Source organism: Ascochyta rabiei, chromosome 17 (assembly GCF_004011695.2).
Source record: "Ascochyta rabiei chromosome 17, complete sequence".
Taxonomy (NCBI): Eukaryota; Fungi; Ascomycota; class Dothideomycetes; order Pleosporales; family Didymellaceae; genus Ascochyta; species Ascochyta rabiei.
In genome coordinates, this window is record NC_082421.1 from 197,946 (window position 1) to 217,077 (window position 19,132).

At 56.9% G+C, this 19,132-nt stretch overlaps 6 protein-coding genes across 6 annotated transcripts, besides 13 other annotated features; 2 read left to right on the top strand and 4 right to left on the bottom strand.

The window, feature by feature from the left end:
* Nucleotides 1-678: 678 nt before the first annotated feature.
* Nucleotides 679-2,110, bottom strand: EKO05_0009445 (uncharacterized protein; the record flags this gene model as incomplete). Its single annotated transcript, XM_038942542.1, has 3 exons — nt 679-997; nt 1,062-1,998; nt 2,050-2,110. The coding sequence occupies 3 exons, from the start codon at nt 2,108-2,110 to the stop codon at nt 679-681; spliced, it is 1,317 nt and encodes a 438-aa protein (XP_038794838.1).
* Nucleotides 1,021-1,052: a tandem repeat.
* Nucleotides 1,851-1,884: a tandem repeat.
* Nucleotides 2,111-2,503: 393 nt separating the features above from the next.
* Nucleotides 2,504-2,591: a tandem repeat.
* Nucleotides 2,592-2,617: 26 nt separating this feature from the next.
* Nucleotides 2,618-2,662: a tandem repeat.
* A 329-nt stretch (nt 2,663-2,991) lies between these two features.
* On the top strand, nt 2,992-6,897 carry EKO05_0009446 (uncharacterized protein; the record flags this gene model as incomplete). The annotated part of the gene is made up of 3 exons (XM_038942564.1): nt 2,992-5,122; nt 5,192-6,573; nt 6,625-6,897. 3 exons carry the CDS (start codon nt 2,992-2,994, stop codon nt 6,895-6,897), a joined length of 3,786 nt encoding a protein of 1,261 aa, XP_038794839.1.
* Nucleotides 3,212-3,310: a tandem repeat.
* Nucleotides 3,889-4,070: a tandem repeat.
* Nucleotides 5,135-5,161: a tandem repeat.
* Nucleotides 6,898-7,274: 377 nt separating the features above from the next.
* Nucleotides 7,275-7,356: a tandem repeat.
* Nucleotides 7,357-7,559: 203 nt separating this feature from the next.
* Nucleotides 7,560-7,606: a tandem repeat.
* A 270-nt stretch (nt 7,607-7,876) lies between these two features.
* EKO05_0009447 (uncharacterized protein) lies at nt 7,877-8,674 on the top strand (the record flags this gene model as incomplete). The annotated part of the gene is made up of 3 exons (XM_038942585.1): nt 7,877-7,928; nt 7,979-8,027; nt 8,074-8,674. The coding sequence occupies 3 exons, from the start codon at nt 7,877-7,879 to the stop codon at nt 8,672-8,674; spliced, it is 702 nt and encodes a 233-aa protein (XP_038794840.1).
* Nucleotides 7,931-7,965: a tandem repeat.
* A 29-nt stretch (nt 8,675-8,703) lies between the features above and the next one.
* Nucleotides 8,704-8,740: a tandem repeat.
* A 316-nt stretch (nt 8,741-9,056) lies between these two features.
* Nucleotides 9,057-9,086: a tandem repeat.
* A 126-nt stretch (nt 9,087-9,212) lies between these two features.
* EKO05_0009448 (carrier protein ymc1) lies at nt 9,213-10,130 on the bottom strand (the record flags this gene model as incomplete). Its single annotated transcript, XM_038946865.1, has 1 exon — nt 9,213-10,130. The coding sequence occupies one exon, from the start codon at nt 10,128-10,130 to the stop codon at nt 9,213-9,215; it is 918 nt and encodes a 305-aa protein (XP_038794841.1).
* A 933-nt stretch (nt 10,131-11,063) lies between these two features.
* Nucleotides 11,064-11,081: a tandem repeat.
* A 325-nt stretch (nt 11,082-11,406) lies between these two features.
* EKO05_0009449 (Tryprostatin B 6-hydroxylase) lies at nt 11,407-13,271 on the bottom strand (the record flags this gene model as incomplete). Its single annotated transcript, XM_059637545.1, has 5 exons — nt 11,407-11,814; nt 11,864-12,050; nt 12,111-12,217; nt 12,269-12,925; nt 12,975-13,271. 5 exons carry the CDS (start codon nt 13,269-13,271, stop codon nt 11,407-11,409), a joined length of 1,656 nt encoding a protein of 551 aa, XP_059493528.1.
* Nucleotides 13,272-16,204: 2,933 nt separating this feature from the next.
* EKO05_0009450 (uncharacterized protein) lies at nt 16,205-17,514 on the bottom strand (the record flags this gene model as incomplete). The annotated part of the gene is made up of 2 exons (XM_059637546.1): nt 16,205-16,225; nt 16,273-17,514. The coding sequence occupies 2 exons, from the start codon at nt 17,512-17,514 to the stop codon at nt 16,205-16,207; spliced, it is 1,263 nt and encodes a 420-aa protein (XP_059493529.1).
* Nucleotides 17,515-19,132: the final 1,618 nt, after the last annotated feature.

Below are 19,132 nucleotides of genomic sequence, written 5' to 3' on the forward strand. Positions count from 1 at the left end.
TTCAGCGTTGGCTACACTGGGGGGACCAAAGCACTATCTGCACGTACTGCACAGGAGGCGATGAGGTTCTTGGTGGCTAGCACTTAAGCAGGATTAGTTAGCGGAGTAGGCTAGCACTAGGCAGCTAGTTGTGTCTAGGTAGGTTGTCTAGATGTATAGCGCTGTGTTACAGCGTTTCACAGTGTATATTTAGGTATTACTTATTTAAATATACATCATTACGTGGATAATATTTAGTGTTCTACTATTATAGTGTAGCGTATCACAGTATCTTATTCTTAGTATTATAATAAACAGTAAACTAGTGAATATCAACTATTCCTCTCTAGACTAGCTAGGAGCTATGATTTAGCTTCTAGTGTAGAGTAATTGGAGTTATATCTATATTACATGTACCCTTCTAAGAGCTACTCTACTTTTAAACAACAGATGTTAAACTAGTAAAATGCCATCTCTAGATAAGACAGCAGCTATGATTTAGCTTCTAGTGTAGAGTAAGAAGAGTCATCTATTCTGTAGTTAGTGTAAGGAGATGATTAACAAAGCAATAAAGGTAGACATGTATTTAGTAGATTGTCTAGTTGCTGTTGTACAGGGTACGTGTACATGGATAGTTGCACGTAGGCACCCAACTACCTAGACGTGCACATGTGCATGTCGCTCTTGTCCAGATGCACGCTACTCGGAGAAGTTGATGCTCCGGCCGGCCTTCTGGCGGTGGTGCTCGCGACTGTCGACCTCGTCGAGGCGGCGAGCCAAGTCTGCATCGGCGTCGACTTCAGACTCGCTGACGGTCTCGGGCGAGCTCGCGGCGTCGGGCCGTCTGCCCTCCTCCCCCCTGGCGGCCTGGGCTTCTCTCTCGTCTTTGTCCGGGGCGATGAGGCCTTCGACTGGGCGGTAGGTGACGTGGCCCCGGGCGGCGGCGGCGAGACGGCGCTTCTGGCCTGCTTCGCCGGCGCGGCCCAGGACGCCGGCAATGACCTGGATGCAGCGGAGACTGGGGGGTTAGCGGGTGAGGGAGGGAGCGGGAGCGGGAGCGGGAGCGGGAGCGGTGGGCTTACCTGTCGTCGTTGGCGGGGATGGGGTAGGTGACCCAGGTGGGGTCGGCGTTGGTGTCGATGACACCGATGGTGGGGATGTTGTTGAGGGCGCACTCGTGCAGCAGGACGTAGTTCTCGAGGGGGTTCAGGCAGACGACGAGGTCGGGGCGCAGGACGGGGCGGTCGTAGAGCTGTTCTTCGTAGCCAGGGGCGTGTGCGTCGAGCTGGTTGACGACCTTTGTGCGGCAGCGGCCGAGGATCTGCTTGCCGTTTGTGATGCTGCCGGGGATCCAGCGCTCGAACAGGTGGTAGCCCTTGGCCAGCTCGGCGGCGCGCGAGACGGCGCGGTCCTGGCCGTGGCGGGTGCCGACGAACAGGACCATGCCGGCGCGGTAGGCGACCTCGTGGACGACCTTTGCGGCGCGGCGCAGGTGGGCGGCGGTGGCGTCGAGCGAGATGACGTGGATGCCGTGGCGGATGCCGTGGATGTAGCGGGCGTTTGCGGGGTTCCACAGCGAGGTGGCATGGCCCTGGTGGGCTTCCGAGGCCAGCAGCAGCTCGAGGGTGACGTCGGCCGGGGCGGGGGGGTTTGTGAGGAGCGAGTGGGGCTGGTAGTGAGGGCTGATGTCGGCGCCGAGGGGGCCCAGCTGCCTGGTCTGCTGCCGGTAGGCGTGGTACTGCTCGGCGACGTTGGCGAGGGCGGGCGGTGCGGACGAGGGCTCGGGGCGCTGGGGGTCGACGAGGCCGACGCCGCTCTGGTACTGTGCGCGCAGCAGCTGTTCGTAGGGGGAGGGGGGGTCGACGGGGGTCGGCGTGGGCGTGGGCGTGAGCGTGGGCGTGGGCGCTGTAGCTGTGGGCGCTGTGTCCGTGGGCGCTGCCTCCGTGGGCGCTGCCTCCCAGGGCGCGGTTGGGGTGGACAGGCAGCGACGCTGGAGCGGGCGGCGTGCGAGGGCGGGTGCTGGGCGGTCAGTGAGCAGCGCGGGCGGGTGTGGGCGGCAGGGAGACGTACCGCGGGGCGCAATCAGGTGCCGTACGGCCGTGGCCACGGTGCGGGTGCTGCTCGTCGCCATGTCGCTGTCGCGGTCGCGGTCGCTCGAGGCTCGCCTGCAAAAGTTCGGGCCCAGGTCTTGGCGGGCGGCCGTCTTGGGCGTGTTGGGTCAAATTCAACGTCACGCACGGGTTTCAGCGGGGCCCCTTGGCTGGCGGCACATCCACCATGAGCTGATCGGGAGGCTGAGAGAGCAGGCGGGCAGCAGGCAGCATGGCATTGTGCATGTGCATTCCCCATTGCCCATGCACTGGCCGTCCCCACCCCGCGGCGTGCTGATGCAGTGATGCGGTGCTGCCGTGCTGCCGTGCGACTCGGGCGAGAGAGAGGTCTGTCCGATAGAAGCGTGCCCTGTATCTGTCTCGAGGATGCTGTCACCGGTCACCGGTCGGGCGCCCGCTCTCTCTCTCCACGCCCTGCCCGCCCTGCCCGTCCTGCCTGTCCTGCCCGTCCTGCCTGTCCTGCCCGTCCTGCCTGTCCTGCCCGTCCTGCCCGTCCTGCCCTTTTCTGCGTGCCGGGTGCTGCCTCAGGCTGCTGGCGGCGGCGGCGGTGGCGGCTGCTGCTTGCTGCTCCTTCGCGCCACCGTCCCAGCGCCGCCTCTAGTCTTATTCTCTAGCCCGAAACCCGTCGCAGGCTCCGACTCGTCTGCAGGGTGCCGCCGCGCCTTGGACACTCTGTCCGCGCGCTGCCTGTCGCACGTCCGCACCTCTGCACATCTGCACTGCACATGCACATCTGCACATCCGCCCTTCGCCGTCCACACCCCGCCATCGCCCTGTCCGTCCCTTGACTGCCTCGACGGCTGCGACACCGCGCGCCGCACTCCACCCATGCCCACGACGCAGTGCCTGCAGCCACCCCCCGCACCGACCGAGCCCCCGGGCGCCTGCCCACCAGCCCACCATGAACCGCTACCCCTACGCCTCCCATGCCTATGCCGACGCCAGCTCCAACAGCGCCGGCCTGATGAACCTGGGCGGCGGCGACGTGGGCGCATACGGCGTCGCGGCTGTCGAGGCGGTCGAGGGGCGGTCGCTCGATGACATCGTCTCGCAGAACGACAAAGCCCACCGCCGCCAGAGCATGCCCGTCTACATGCACCAGCAGCCTCGCCAGCCGCAGTACCAGCACCACCAGCACCACCAGCACCACCAGCACCACCAGCACCACCAGCACCACCAGCACCACCAGCACCAGCAACACCAGCACCAGCACCAGCACCCGCCGCTCATGCACATGACCAGCCCCACGCGTAGCCTGTCCATGATGAGTTTCGGCGACCCCAACGGCGGCCCCGTGGACGACTTTGCCTTTGACGTGTCCGCCGCCGCCCGCATGGACAACATGATGCCCAACACCACCTTCCCCAGACCCTCGCCTGACCCCCACTCCGACCGAATGTCTGCTGCAGACCTGGCCTTCAAGACGCAATTCTCAACCGCCGCCTCGCCCTACTCCACCATGGCCGCTCCCAGCTCCAACTATGCCTCGCCCATGCACACCAACACCGACCTCGACATGACCATGAGCCCCTACCCCAACGCCCTCAACATGCCCCTGGACATGGACGACTCGCTCAACGCCATGATGCCCCCCGACATGCACATGTTTCAGAACGACCACTTTCATTCTCCCATGATGGACTCACCCGTCAACACGAACCACACCCCCATCAACCAGGGCACCGATTTCATTGGACCCCTGCCCGCGCCCCAGAGGGGCGTCAACGTGGTCGGGCAACACCAGGTTGGCGGCACGCAGCCCCAGAACCAGCATCGAAGCCAGAATGAGAATCAAAATCAGAACCAGAACCAGAACCAGAACCAGAACCAGAACCAGAACCAGAACCAGAACCAGAACCAGAACCAGAACCAGAACCAGAACCAGAACCAGAACCAGAACCAGAACCAGAACCAGAACCAGAACCAGAACCAGAACCAGAACCAGAACCAGAACCAGAACCAGAACCAGAACCAGAACCAAAATCAAAATCAAACTCAAAATCAAAATCAACCCCAAAATCAGAATCAGAATCAGAATCAAAATCGAAATCGTGATCAGAATCATGATCAAGATCAAAATCAAACTCAGAATCACGATCAAAATCAACATCAACATCAACATCAGAATCAGAATCAGACCCAGAATCAACACCAGAACCAGAGTCAACACCAGAACCAGAGCCAACACCAGAACCAGAGCCAAAACCACAATCACTTCAAAAGCCCGTCCATGACTAACACCCCAGACGGTCGATCGGGCCCCTCAGCCCCTTCCCTCCCCAGCCGCCAAAATAGCCAGAGCCAGGTCCAGAGTAGGTCCAGCAGAGAGCAGAGCCAGCAACGGCCCGACACCAACCAAGCACAAACGCCGACGCAGCTCAGTCTCCAATCGCTGGAGAATCAGAGGCCCATTGCACAGGATCCAGCCGAAGATCTCCCCCAAAACCAACTCAATCGTATCAAGGATTTGAAGCGTGCGTGGCCGGAGCCCCCGGGCGGCTTTCCCTCGACCATGCACGCCAATCCACACATGAAGACACAGTTCAAAAACGCATACTCGTCATCGGGTTTCGACATGCTTGGCGTCCTCATGCGCGTCGCTACAAGACCCAATCCACAGATTGACATTGGCTCCGTCGACTTGTCGTGTGCTTTTGTCGTATGCGACGCTGACATGGACGACATCCCCATCGTCTACTGCTCGGAGAATTTTGAGCGTCTCACCGGCTACACCCGGCACATGATCCTGGGCAGAAACTGCCGCTTTCTGCAGTCGCCCGACGGCAAGGTCGAGCCGGGCATCAAGCGAAACTACGTAGACGACGACTCGGTCCTCTACCTGAAAAACACAATCAGCGCAGTCACAGAGGCACAGATTAGCTTGATCAACTACAGAAGGGGCGGCCAGCCGTTTATGAACCTGCTCACCATGATCCCCATCTCGTGGGACAACGGCGGCAAGGTCAAGTTTTTCGTTGGCTTCCAAGTCGATCTCGTCGAGCAGCCTAGCGCCATGACCAACAAGAACGCAGGTAAGAGGCTGCTTTTTCTTTTTGTCTTTTTTTCTTTTTCCCTCTACCGGCGAGCTGACCGTCGGCCAGATGGATCGTACAGGGTCAACTACCAGCGTGGCATGAACATGCCCAGCTACGTCTTCAACGATGCCTCCAAGCCACAGCCCGAGCAGGGCCAAACCATATCCAAAGACGAGGTCTCCAACGTGCTCGCCTCGTACAGCGGCTCGGGCGACTCGGAGATCACGCGCCGCATATGGGACAAGGTGCTCCTCGAGAACACAGACGATGTGGTGCACGTGCTGTCCCTCAAAGGTCTGTTCATGTACCTCTCACCCTCCAGCAATCGGATCCTCGAGTACGACCCGAGCGAGCTGGTGGGCACCGCGCTCTCTTCCGTCTGCCATCCTAGCGACATTGTACCCGTCACGAGAGAGCTCAAGGAGACCTCCAACGGCGGCTCCGTCAACGTCGTGTTCCGCATTCGTCGGAAAAAGAGCGGCTACATGTGGTTCGAAGGCCACGGCTCGCTGCACACCGAGCAGGGCAAGGGCCGAAAGTGCATCATCCTGGTGGGTCGCGAACGCCCCGTGTACACGCTCAGCAAGGCCATCGTTCGCGAGTCGGGTGGCATTGGCGACAACGAGCTTTGGACCAAGATGTCGACCTCGGGCATGTTCCTCTTCGTCTCGTCCAACGTACGTCAGCTGCTCGATCGACAGCCCGAGGAGCTAGTGGGCAGCAGCATGCAGTCGCTCATGCGCCAGGACTCCAAGATCAGCTTTGGCCGTGTTCTTGAGCTCGTAAGAGCGGGAAGGAAGGGAGAGGTAAAGCACGAGATGATCAACAAGAGAGGCCAGGTGCTCCAGGCCTTCACCACGCTTTACCCCGGCGATGCCACCGAAGGCCAGAAGCCGACTTTCGTCGTTGGACAGACACGACTGTTGAAGTACTCGCGAAACAGCAACGGGCACGGACCCGCGTTCTACCAGGCCAAAGAGCACAACGCCCAAAGCTTGCTGCAACAGCGGCTCAACTGCGCCTCTCCCCTGCCCGGCTCGGTGCCTGGCTCGATATCTGGCACGACCGGATCGATGATCGCATCCCCCAATCCCCACTTCAACACCACAGAAGCCTACAGCATGACGTTTGCTGGCCACAACGGCTTGCAGATTGGACACCAAGATCACAGCCTAGCCTCGGACGACAACGTGTTCGACGAGCTCAAGACGACGCGAAGCACAAGCTGGCAGTACGAGCTGCGGCAGATGGAAAAGCGCAACCGCTATCTTGCAGAAGAGGTGCAGAGCCTCCTGGCCGCCAAGAAGAAGAGAAAGCGCAGAAAGGGCGCTGGCCAGTTGCAGAAGGACTGCGCCAACTGCCACACCCGGACCACGCCCGAGTGGCGGAGGGGACCGTCTGGCAACCGAGACCTCTGCAACTCTTGTGGTCTGCGATGGGCCAAGCAGGTATGTGAAGCTAGATGTTTTCTCTTTCTGAATCTGACTAGCGCTCAACAGCAAGGTCGTGTTTCTCCACGCTCGTCGGCAGCCAGCGACAAGAGCAAGAAGAGCGGTGCTTCGCCACTGCACGTGCACAGCCACCCAAGCATCCAGCCTCACGCCGTTTCCGAGACGGGTCAGCCACGCTCGGCGCAGCCAACGGTCGCGGCCGCTCCCAAGCGCACGCCCAAACACGCGGGTGTCGAAGACAGCCACACTCCCAAACATGCGCGTGCCGAGGTGGCGACCCCGCAAGCATTCGTGCCACCCCCCAAGATTGACGAAGAGTAGCAGCGTCGACTGGGATGCGCCTTGTATTTCCTCTTGTTTTGCTTTGTTTCCTCGGCCCCGGTTGTTTGCCTACTCTTGACGATACCCCCCGCACTTTTCTTCTCCTTGTCTTGGGCCTGCGCGGCTCTCATGCCACCGTAGCAAGCCTGTTCCCTACTTGCCCTGTCCTCCCTCTTGATTAGACCCGAGCGTTTTGACGCGTGGACAGCAGAAGCACGTTGGTAGAGGTCCCTTGTGTTCCGGCAGAGCAGAAGGCGTCCGTGTATATATGTAAATTTCCAGAGCAGAGCGTGTGAAGGCGAATGCATCAGATGCCAGCAATGAAATAGACACGCACTCGAGCGAGATGAAGCCACACACGCATGCACGACACGCATGACCCTGGACCCTGGACCCTGGACCCGGACCTGGACCTGGACCTGGACCGGGACCGGGACCGGGACCCTGGACCCTGGACCCAATGGGCGTCGTGCTCAGAGGATCGCCTCTAGTGTGTTGCCCATGGGCAATCCGTTGGTCGCGACCTGACGGCCGCGGTGGCGAGCACAGGGCTGAGGAACGTCATGCTTGCCCACACGAGTCGCGGTCCGGGCTGCAGGCACCCGAGGCGGCCAGCAGCCACGGGAGGGAGCATGGCAAGCAGAGCAGAGCCGCCTCCCTGCGTGAGCGTGAGCGTGCCTGTTGCCGGTGCGCGGTGGGCGGTTGCGCGTCCGAACTTGAAACCTGCGAAAATCATGCCGGCGCCTTGCCAGGGTGCAGCGCAAGGGTGCAGCGCAAGGGCGCAGCGCAAGTACAGCAAGCTGCAGCCCACGATCGCCGCCAGGCATGGCGACCTTGCACGCTCTCCTTTCGCACGTCTTGCCTCGTCGCGCCTGATCTTTGCTTGTGACTGTCTTCTCCACTAGCGCCCAGCACCGCTCCTTTCTTTTGCTGGTTGGCTGCGACACCGCGTGCGATACACGACCACGACACAGCCGCCATGGAAGCGCAGGACCGCATCACCATCACCATCTGCGGCGACGGAGGATGCGGTACACACCACCCTCCACCCCCCACGGCACACCCCACTGACGCCTCGCAGGGAAAAGCTCGATAACCCTGCGCCTCGTGCGCTCCGAGTGGACGTCCGAGTGCGCGCTCTCTCCCCTCTCCGCCAGCCCAACTGACCCCGACCAGCTACGACCCCACGATCGAAGACTCGTACTCGGTCACCCGCTCCATCGACGGCCACTCGTACCACCTCATGCTCACCGACACCGCGGGGCAAGAGGAATACCGCGGCCTCTGGGCGGCCAGCAACCTGCAGTCCGACGCCTTCCTGCTCGTCTACGACATCACCTCGCCCTCGTCCCTGGACGCGCTGGACTACTTCATGGAGATGATCACCATGGAAACCGAGACCCGCCTGGACAACAACGGCATCCCGCCCGTCAAGATCGTAGCCGCCAACAAATGCGACCTGCAGACCCTCCGCGCCATCGACGCCAAGACAGGCCTCGAGTGGGCCCGCGCCAGGGGCTGCGGCTTCATGGAAACCAGCGCCCGCGACATGGTCAACATCGAGGAGACGTTCGCCCTGCTCGTCCGCCGCGTCGCCGAGGCCCGCGCAAACGCCGGCCGCGCCCAGCCCGCGACCACGGCCTATCCGCACACGCCCCAGCTGGCGGAGCAGGGCGCGGGCGGGGAGAAGGCCGGTCGCGCCGGGGAGAGCGCGCGAGCGGGTGACGATGAGGCGGCGGACAAGGACGGGTTCTGGAGCAGACTGCGCTGCTGGTGATGCTGCCCCTTGGTCTGAAGCCACGACCGTGCTGCTGCTGCTGCTGCTGCTGCTGCTGCTGCTGCTCGTCGTGCTCTCGCGCTGTTCATGGTTCGCGGCGCATCTCTGTACTCTATACCCTGTTTTACAACTTCTCTGTCATCCATCTCTCCCTCCTCCTTCCATCTATTCCCTCTCCTACCCATCTATTCTCCCTCCTACCCATCTTTTCCTACTCCTCTTCTGGCTTTCTTGGCGCTTTGGAGCGTAGCTGTGCTTACATGGCTTGTGCGTGGAGGACGTGGAGGACGTGGAGTACGTGGAGGCGGACGTGGAGTTGGAGCGTGAAGATGAACACTTGTCAACACAAATACAGATATCTATATACCTGCATGGATATACGGAGAGAGAGAGAGAGAGAGAGAGAGAGAGAAATAATAGTCTGGCGACTTGATCAACTTGCTCTGGAATTCTACGCTCCTTGGCTACCATTTCTTTCGCCCATGTCCATCCTTGCGCGGTGTCGAGACCAAGACCCCGTCGGTCTGCAGACACCCGTCTAGCTGATCAACCGCATGGTGAGCTCGACCGTCGCAAACGTTCCGGCACTGACCGGCATGGCCCTCAAGAGCGTCGGACCGATTCCCTTCCAGAAGCCTCTGGCGCCCTCGTGCGCCCACACCTTGGCGAAGCAGTCGCGCATGCTCCTGTACCTCTGGTCCCCGCCGAAGCCATCGCTCTGCATCTTGCTCTTGACGACATCCAAGGGGTAGCTGCTGATCCACAGCATCTCTCCCGCGAGACCACCGTACGCGGCGACCTTGAGCGTGGAAATCTCCTCGCGCTTGATGTGGTTGCGCGCCGCGTCTGCGTTCATCAGGTACTCAAAGGTAGTGAACCACACGCCGTAGGCCTGTGCTTCGCGCAGGAAGGTCACGGCGGTGCCGCGGTACACGCCGCCGAGCACGCCCTGGTGTGCGGACAGCTTGCGCACGCAGTCGATGGGGCCGTTGTACAGACGCGCTGCGCCGCTGGGCTGCGTCTGCAGCCGGATGCGGATGTGCTCGATGGGGCTGGAGAGGACGGTGTTGGCGACGCCGGCGAACGCGCCCGAAGCGTAGTATTGCGAGTAGGAGAGGGCGCTGTTGCCTGTCCTGGCTGTGTTTTGGGCCTCCAGGTAGCGCCGTGCGAGGTTGAAGCCGCCGAATTGCACAGAGACACAGGCTCCGATACCAATCAGTGGTGTCAGTGTGCCCTTGTAGAAGGCAAGAGCGCCTTCGTTCTTGTAGATGCTTGTCGCCGCCTCGAGAGCGCCAGAGTATTGCTGCGACGTCTGTAACCGGACTTTGACAATGTCGAAGGGCTGGCCGAGGAGGACCTGGGCTACACCACCAACGGCGCCAGCGAATAGATCCTTCAGCACTCTCCCCGACCCGGACTCAGCGTCTTCAATCTCTCGGTCAACCTTGGACACCATTTTGACTGCTCTTTCTTCACCACCCACGTCCCAATGCGCTGCTCCACTGTCGCTCCCGGATTCCCGCTTTTGTCGACCGCGCACGAGCCCGCGGTGTCCCCTCCCAATCCCGTCTTTTCCACGGCTTCCAATTGCGCGCAAGAAAAGCAATGGATCACGTCCAAACTCAAGCAATGTCCGTCGTTGGCTTGGACTCTCGCGATGGTAGAGATGTAGTCGCAGCGCGCCGTGCGGAAAACCATCGCTCGAGATTCACCAATGACGATTGCGTGCTTGCCGCACAGACGCTGTTGACGCTATCGCGCCCGTCGGGAACGATGCGCTTGCCTTGATGAGGCTCTGCCTTCCTGCCTGCACCAGCCCTGGGCCCGCACTACCTCGACCATCGGAGGTGCAGCCTCACCGTGTCCCAACAGGCCGTCGAGCGCTGGGAAACCTCCGTGGCGTCGTGTCGCTGACATGGTCTCTCAACATGATCGTGCCGTTGCACTGCCACCACCACCGTCGACGAGCATCACACTCCGAAAATGGACATGGAAGGTTTCAAAGCAAAACCCTTGCTCTCGCCATCAGAACCTGAAGCACCAGCTCAAGCACCGCAGAGAAAGACACATACTGTGCGGCTAAGAAAGCAAATCAATTTGCGCACATTCACTACCTTTTTCGCTGCGTCACTAGCGATACGGCATCCACTGCCTGCGCAGCCTGCGCAGCCTGCGCAGCCCACGCCGCCCACGCCCGTCTAGGCACCTCCCGCGTCAACGCATCGCCGTTGGGAACAAGATTCGCACTACTTATCATGCCTGAGTTTCTGGTAGGTATCCGGGGCTTGATTTTTCACGTCCACGTCGACGAATGAGACGGACACGGAGACGGATATATACCGGTATCCCAGCATGCTCGCCCCTCTGAACCTATAAACCTAACCAAGATAAAAAAAAAAAAAAAAAACTCAAATCCTCGTCGTGCGGATGCGCTGGGAGTCCGTGGAGGGGCTGGCTGGCTAGGTGCTGCATGTCAGGCTGACAATGGTTACGAAGGTTGAGAGGCTAGAGACGGAAGTGCGAAGGATGTCTTTGACATGGTCAAGATCGCCTCGCGGGAAGTCTGTGGTGGTATGCACAAGTCGAGTAACTGTAGCGAGCGTTCACGATATGTGATGGATGTACTGCAGAGTACACTCACAGAGGACGTTCCATGTTTTCCGGTCCATGTGTCATTCAGGCAATTCTACATCCACTCATTCGTCCAGAACGCCTATGCTCAAGCCCAAGCCTTATACATACCTGGGTGTGAGTTTGACATCCAACTTCCCAGTGTTGTGCGTGAAGCAGTCCCGGCCGTTCTTCTCCACCGCACTCCCGTCCTCGCCTTCCGCAAACCCAAACTCAAACTCCCGGACCAAATTCGCTGTGACGCTCCTCAGCTCCATCAGCGCAAGCTTCTGGCCCACGCAGTTGTAGACGCCCGTGCTGAAGGGCAGGAATGCGCGCTTGTCTATCACCGCGTCCGGTTGTTCGTCCGTCCAGCGCTCCGGGAGGAAGGTCAGGGGCTCGGCAAAGTAGCGTGGGTCGCGTTGGAGACAGTGCATTGGCATCCATATGTGGATGTTGCCGGGTATGTAGGTCCCGTTGGGGAGGGTGATGCCTTCGGGTGGAGTTTCGCGCTGAAAGCCGGAGGGGACCTGGGCATGTCAGTAGGCCGTCATGGCCGATGAATGAGGGAGAGCTCACCACAGGGTGCAGACGCATAGCTTCGTTGATGACGCCATCAAGGTAGGGTGTGTTCTGTACGTCCTCGACATCGAGGTGTGCCGTTCCCTTCGGAGCAGCGTCAAGCTTTTTGCGAAGTTTGGCTTGGACCTGTGGGTTCTTGCAAAGTTCGTAGGCGATGAACGAAAGAGTGATGGCCGTGGTACCACTGAAAGCGTGCGATTAGCAAGACTGAGCTTACCACCATCGTACGATCCTTGAATATTACCTTCCGGCAATGACGAGTAGACGAGACTCGGCGTTCAACTCTGGAGTGACATCTAGGCTTTCTGGGTCAATCAGCCTGCTAAAGATGTCGTTTTCTTTCGGTGTCATCTGCCATGCGTCAGTTGCGATCGAGTGCCACAGCCTTGCAAATTCGCGTACCGCTTTCCTCTCTTGCAAGACCTTTGCTGTCCAGTTTATATGCTCGATTAAAGGCTTTGCACCAACAGCCGTACGAGTAATCAAGTTCAAAGCCCACGGCAGGTGTCCGAAAACAGACATTGGCTCCATGCTGGCGTGTAAGAGTGTGATCATGGCATCTTCTTCGCCCTTCTCCACCATGCCAAAACTGCGACTAAAGCCGATATCGCCCATAACATCGAAACTGTAGAAGTTGACCCAATTGGTGATGCGCACCGAAGGAGTCTTAGCTTCCTCCTTCAATCTAGCCATAAGCGCTAGAGCATGTCTGTTTACTCTCGGTTCGTATTCGCGCAGTGCTTTGGCACTCAAGGCGTGCTCCCAAGCCTTGCGCCGCTGCTTGTGCTCCAGCTTATCGCGCGTCGCGTGTGTTGATTCGTGACTGATGTGGCTCGCACTGTCGTACCAGGTACCTTTCCGGCACCTCGACGTAGGGCCGTGAATGAGTGGAACGGCATCGGCGCAGTACACGGCAAGCTCTCGGGGCCCGGTTCGGATGACATCAGTCTGGTACTTCTTGTGCAGTGTCTCGCTGTACTTGTAGTACTGATAGCTGGGAAGGACGCCAGCGAAAATTGCATGAAGCTTTGAGAAGCGTGCAATGAATGGACCAGGGAACTGCTTAAGGTTAGCATGATTTAAAGCGACCGGAACAGGACTTTGTTACAGTGCGCAGCCGGTGAAATAGCACCCGATGAGCCAACACGCTCACTGACAGAGTAGTGAAATATATTCCGGCTGCTGTAGCTGTGACTTTGACAACAGCCCCAATTGTGTTGGCTCGAGGGTCCTGGATATACTCAACAGTGGCAATACCACTGAAGCCAAGTAACCATATCCAAAGGAACGTGACGATGTTGTTGTCCCATTCATCTCGGTGCAGAATTAGATGTGTAAAAAGGCCAAGGAAAGCAAGGACAGATGGGCTATGGGCAACCTTGAAAAGGTCAACGAGCTTCGCCATTGTTGTAGAGAAGATGAACTCGTCGTGCTAGAGGAAAGCTGCGACCTTCAGGTCAACTCGAAACTATATACAAGGACGGGACAAGGGGAACTTGAAGTTGTGCGACGGCAAAGGTGACTATCTCTGTCGCCACTATAGAGATATGTAAGATAGTCGCTAGATCTCGTAGGAGCAGTCCAGCGCGGCCCTGTTTAGGTTTGGCGCCGGCCTGAACCCTAGTTCGTGCGTATGTACCTTAGTCGAGGCAGAAGCACAAGCTGCAGGGGAATTTTCTTGACGTGATCGGGTTTATATGATTGGTTCTTAGCTGAGCAGTCGTAAAACCCGAGTCCACTATCTATGGGGCTGGCCATGGCGGCTTGTACACTATCAAGTCGGAAATTTTCCTGACGCTGAGTGGTTGAATTTTATTTTGTGTAGTTCGACAGAGGAATCGATCTGTAGGAGCCGATGTGGCCACACCCTAAGGCGCTCAGTCGGGAAATAAAGCGATCCTAATGGAGTTAGTCAGTGGGACCAACATGTTCCGCCTGTGCAGTAGGCGGCACTTCATGTATCGAAGCCTACAAAGGTTACCGTGCTGCACGCTTTGGCAGGGTGGCCGTTTTGTTGTGTCGCCTGGTTTAATTGTGATGGGCATGTTTGCATCTGCTGAACCAACAGCACGGCAAATATGTCCGGCTTCTCCATCAGCTCAGAAGCGCGACTCGGTATCCCTTGTTGGCGTGATGCGGGGCACGGATCCGGGGTATGTGAACGATGATCACAGAAGCACCTCCGTCTTGGTAGCATTCTGACAGCTAAAAGGTCTGTCGACTTCTGAGGGTGATGAAATGAGCTGCATAGCAAAATCATTGTACGATCAGCGACGAGAATAGCCAACACGTACCGACAACGTTGAGATTGGACACTCGGTCGACGCACTCATGCCCTGTATGTTGTCGGGATTGACTAACGTGGAACGCCAAAGTCTGGTTTGGAAGTGCCTGCCGTACACCCTTGTGATGAAGTATGCACATGATTTCCATAGTACATTAAGAAATCCTCGGCTCCCCCTCAGTTCCATTGGTTCAGTCGTAGCCGTGGTAGCTGATCTGCAGCGCTTGTGCGCTTCATTTAGTCAACACCCTTGGATCTCGTGGCTGTCGTCCTCGTAAGAAGATGTGCTCATGGCGCAAGATATAGTTAGCGGTGAAAGACGAGCTTGGCTGTGTAGGTACCAGTGCCTTCCACTGACTATCAGTCAAGATGTACCCCGCATGGTTTTCGATGCGCCACCCGAGGAGAGCACTTGCTATTGAGTTCGCAGTATGATGTATAGGCGCTCTTGAAGCCAGTGGAACAAGTCTGGTGCTCTTTCCATGTAGCCACTCCACACTTGTAGTATGCTCTTGGGTGTCTCGGGTCGTCCACATGGATGTGCTCAAGACCGGTCGGTGGGCTCTCGCAAAAACACTCTGCGCACTCGAAGTACTCTACCTGAGGTCTCGAGACAAGTGTGGTCGTAAAGCTGTTACCGTAGTCCTTGAATACGTCAAATTCGAGCTCGTGACCTCGTGGGATGTTTATTTGGGCATAATCCTTGCTACCCATGCACTGAAGCATGGATCGCTGTATCGCAGACAGAGTGTTTGACATCCTTCGTAAGCGAGGTCTGTCTGAAATCCAGTAGATCCTTATCGACTCAAGATTTTGGATCTGAAGCAATGGTTGAATCCAGGACGCGATCGAAGGCTTCTCAGGGTCGCTCTTCCCCATCTCCCATGCCAGACACTCTTCTAGTGTCTTTGGTTGGCTGTCACCATAGGACGACAGCGATTCGATTGTTAAGCATAGCGACCGCAACTGAACAGCAGACGATGACAATAACGAGCAGAGATCAGTGAAGAAATGAAATGCATGCTGTAGCACCAAGCAATCCGAAGACCTCTTAGTCGGTGGGAAATGAGCTTCAGCGGTTCCTCTCATGTTGTTGTCTTCAGTGAGGCCTAGCTCTATCGATGAGAGTAGATTTAGGGCGGTCGCAGGACGATCTTGAAGAAAGGTCAGAGCAGTCGGGATAGGAAATTTGCCTGTGAAGCTGAAGATATTCTTCTTGTAGAACACTTTTCTCGCTTCTGAATAAACTTTCCGGCAGACTGACAGCAGTTGTAAGGAAATCTTATCGTAACGATATGCGCCCTTTGGAATCGTGCATGGTGGAGCGAGCTGGTAAGTCATTTGAGCTCGTTTTGGTTCCAGCCAAGTGCCTCCTTGAATGTCGACTTTGAGGTCATATATGGGCAAGAACCAAGTGCTGCGATGAGCCCTGGGACTAACTAGCGGGTACGCTTTGTGGAGTTGAGGGGAATGTGAGCACTGGAAGCCGGTGTGTTTACGGTACCCAGGTCCTTCAACGACTGCGCAATCGATCGGTACGGTATCGCGTACGAGAGCATGCTCGTAAATGAGATCTCGAAGCTCGCGTGGTAACTGTAGGAGTCGTGAGGCCTGGACAAGCTTGTCCTCTGATTGGAGCTCCATTGCCACGCCAGAAATTTCGTGAAGGGCTTGTGTCTATATCAGGTGACGGTCTGCGGGTGGTAGACGAAGGGTGCAAAACGATGACGACGATGTTCGGAAATGTGTGCGCTAGGATCGACACTAGTGAAAGGAGCACCTTCCCATTGGCCAGTCCTTCTCTTAGTCAGCTCTGCATTCACTAAAGGAGCTAGTATTCAGTGGCGCACAGCACACAGACTTGATCGATGTAAGACCATACTAACTCTTTCGTATTATTCACGTCGATGTCTTTGAATTAATATGATGGGGTATCTGAGTCTATACTATCTCATAACTCGTTAATCTCTTTTGAACTACATCGCTGTGCAGTTTTCGACTTTGCACACACGCCGCACGCCCCAGCATCACCAGCATTGATGTAGACGCTTTGCTTACAAGACCCTCTGTTGCATCTCCAATGGTCAGGCATGAGATGTGGATTCAGTACGTTAGAACATACAGCGCAGGTTAGCGAACCCGATTCGTTCAACAGCGAGCACACGCCGCATGTGGTTGGTGTAGCTGCATATTCAACCTTGGCTGTCTTTGAAGTAAGTTGTTCTGGAGGCTCAAGCCGTCGCTTCCGTATTTCCTCCAGATGTACGACCTGCGCTGGTGGAGAGCCGGTGGTCTTGGACAGCGGCTGACCAGCAACCGAGCCTTGCTTCGCGGCACTGGGCCGTGAGGTAGGAGCTTTGGAAGCAGACGTGTCGACGATGGGCTTCTGCTGTGGTGCGATGCCCTGAATTTCTTCCATCTCTCGGCGTGCGTTGCCATCTTTGTCGTCTTCGTCTTCGCAGATTTTGACCAGGGCGCGGCCCTGATCGTCGACGAGCTTTGTTCCGTCTACATCGAGCGCCGCACCGTCCTGATCGATGTTCTCGTATTCGTCTTCCGTTTCGCTGTCCAAAATGTCCTCCATCTTGATAGTCGCTTCTTCTTGCTCCTTCTTTACAGGCTCAAATCGCGCCAATGCAGCCGCGGCTCTGAGCTCCCGGCCTCGAGCGCTACCCGCCACTCTAGGTTTGCCTTTCTTTGGCACTCCACCTTCCAGCTTGAGCTTCGTTAAATCGTCTGCACCCAGCGACTGACCCCCTGCGCCAAATTTCTTCAAGATGCGGCGTTGCTTCCTCTCTGCGTAGGATACCGTCTCTTTTTCTTTTCCGTATTTCCTCTTCTTCGACCTGCGCCCATACGTGCCACCACAAAGATGCTCAGGCACATCACCAACACCGAATTGGCTCATCTGTATGTTGCCTGTATGCAAACCTCTACCTCGCCCCCATATGCCCTCTCCAGTGTAGCCTTTTGCCCACAACGCCCGCAAGTCAACTGCGTAGGCATCTCTGACCTTCCAGAACGCCCTGGTGTGGTTCATTTGCTTGCAGTGTGCCAGCTCATGCACCATGACCATTTCCACCATGCGCTGAGGCAGCCACTGTCCGTTCCGATCTCGCAGTACGAGCTGTATTACTTCGCCAGCATTGAAGTTGCGGCCAACAAATTCGGTGTTGTAGGGAAACTCTTCAAGGGCTTGGACAAGGACCATGTTGGCCTTCATGAACGGATAGCATACTGCAGCGACGCGACTGAGGATCTGCTCGGCGGTGGAAGAGGAGGATCCGGGTATGGTGCGTATGAAGTTGATCAGAGGATTTGGGCGCTGCGTGCGCTCGTTAATGCGCTCAAACCCGAGAGGCATGACAATGGCACGCGTACGCCGCTGTTAATGTATAGGATATAACAAACACTGCTACTGTATTAGGAACAGGACCTAGTGGGCCTGAAAGTCACGGTGAATGCGCAAGTGTTTCAGGTGCTCGCAGACGGAAGTGGCAAGCGGCGTTAGCTACTAGCGCCGGAGCTAAGACACGAGACTGACGCGAGGTCACAGTTCACACTTAGGCAGCACGAGCCGCCGCACACTTTGTTGAAAGCCGAGCACAGAAGACAAGTCAGTGATCACGTCTCGCCTTGCTACTCTCGGTCTCTTCAATGCTCAGCAAACGCTTTCCATCGACTCACGTCTACAACACAAGCATTTGTCGAGAGTGCGTCAAGGTTGTGAACCGTAGTCTGCACGCCAGACTCCTACCACAACGCTACCAAAAGCTCACAGCTGGCTCAACAATGGGGCCTTTCAGTGTAATGCCTTGCAGGCCTTCCAAAAACTTCACAATTTGATGCTCGGCAACCCTCCAACTGGGCCAAAAGGCTTTCCCACAGGAGAGATTCTAAACTCACCCAGGAAATACACGGCCTCGCTGATCTTGGCTCCATCACCGAAGCCATGCTTGACTTGACTTTCGGGTGCTTTGCACATGGCATGCATCACGGGTGAAGCTCGAGGCTTGACTAACTCATCGGCGGCTCCCCGCACGGAGGCGGTCTTCGGTCTTGGCGTAGTTCAACACCGCATGTTAACGCCGCCATGGTCTTCCAGACGCGGCTGTCATTGAGTACCATATTCTTTGTTGAAGCTCGTGTATGCTAGGCTTATTTAGGAATAATTCCAGTTATCACTTTACAGGAACTAGAATGTAGCTAATCTTTATGAGTGAAATTAGACTTTTTTCTACTCTCTCTCAGACGGATAAAGTCTACAAGGAGCAGTGACAGTAGCCTCGAAGCCCCCGTCTTGTAAGTAGAGCTGCAGAAGAGGTTTAGACGTCCTTATCCCAGCCAGTTAGTAGTCCTCACTGCTTCTTAAAGTGGCATAGCATAACCGACTTTCAACAAAGAATGCGGTACCCACCTATCATGTTGGACGCACGATCTTCTGTCAGTGGGAAAAGCGGACCTTTTGCCTTCCGACAAGGCTCAGTTTTGACGGCTCTCGGTACCGCAGTCACAGGGAGCGTCCAGATCGGCAGCGCCAACGCTCCAACTGTGGCTGTCTTAAGCGAATAAGCCAAATCCAGTGCCCTGGGCAAGGTACCGGATGGAAAATGGTAAGCGGATGCCGAGTTCTAGTTCTTCTCACTGCCAGCCCGCCGGTGGCATGCAGCTGCTCGAAAGTCTTTGCAGAAAATATGCCTCACGAGAGTACCTGTGCTTTTGTTCCGTCATTTACATACAATTAAGGTTTATGGAGCCGGCATTCCAGCAGTCTTGACGTCTCGAAGGATTTGCAAATCGCAGTATGATTCGGCCAACTGACAGGAACCCAAACAAAAAGCATTGCCAGCCCGGCTCTCAGCTCCTAACCTCTGGGCCCAGGGTAAGGCTGGCCCTTACAAGAACAAGTAGCTGCAGATCTCTTGATATGCCGTTGCATGGTCGGCTCCAACTTGAGTGTTGACTTGCGTTTGATTGGTCGA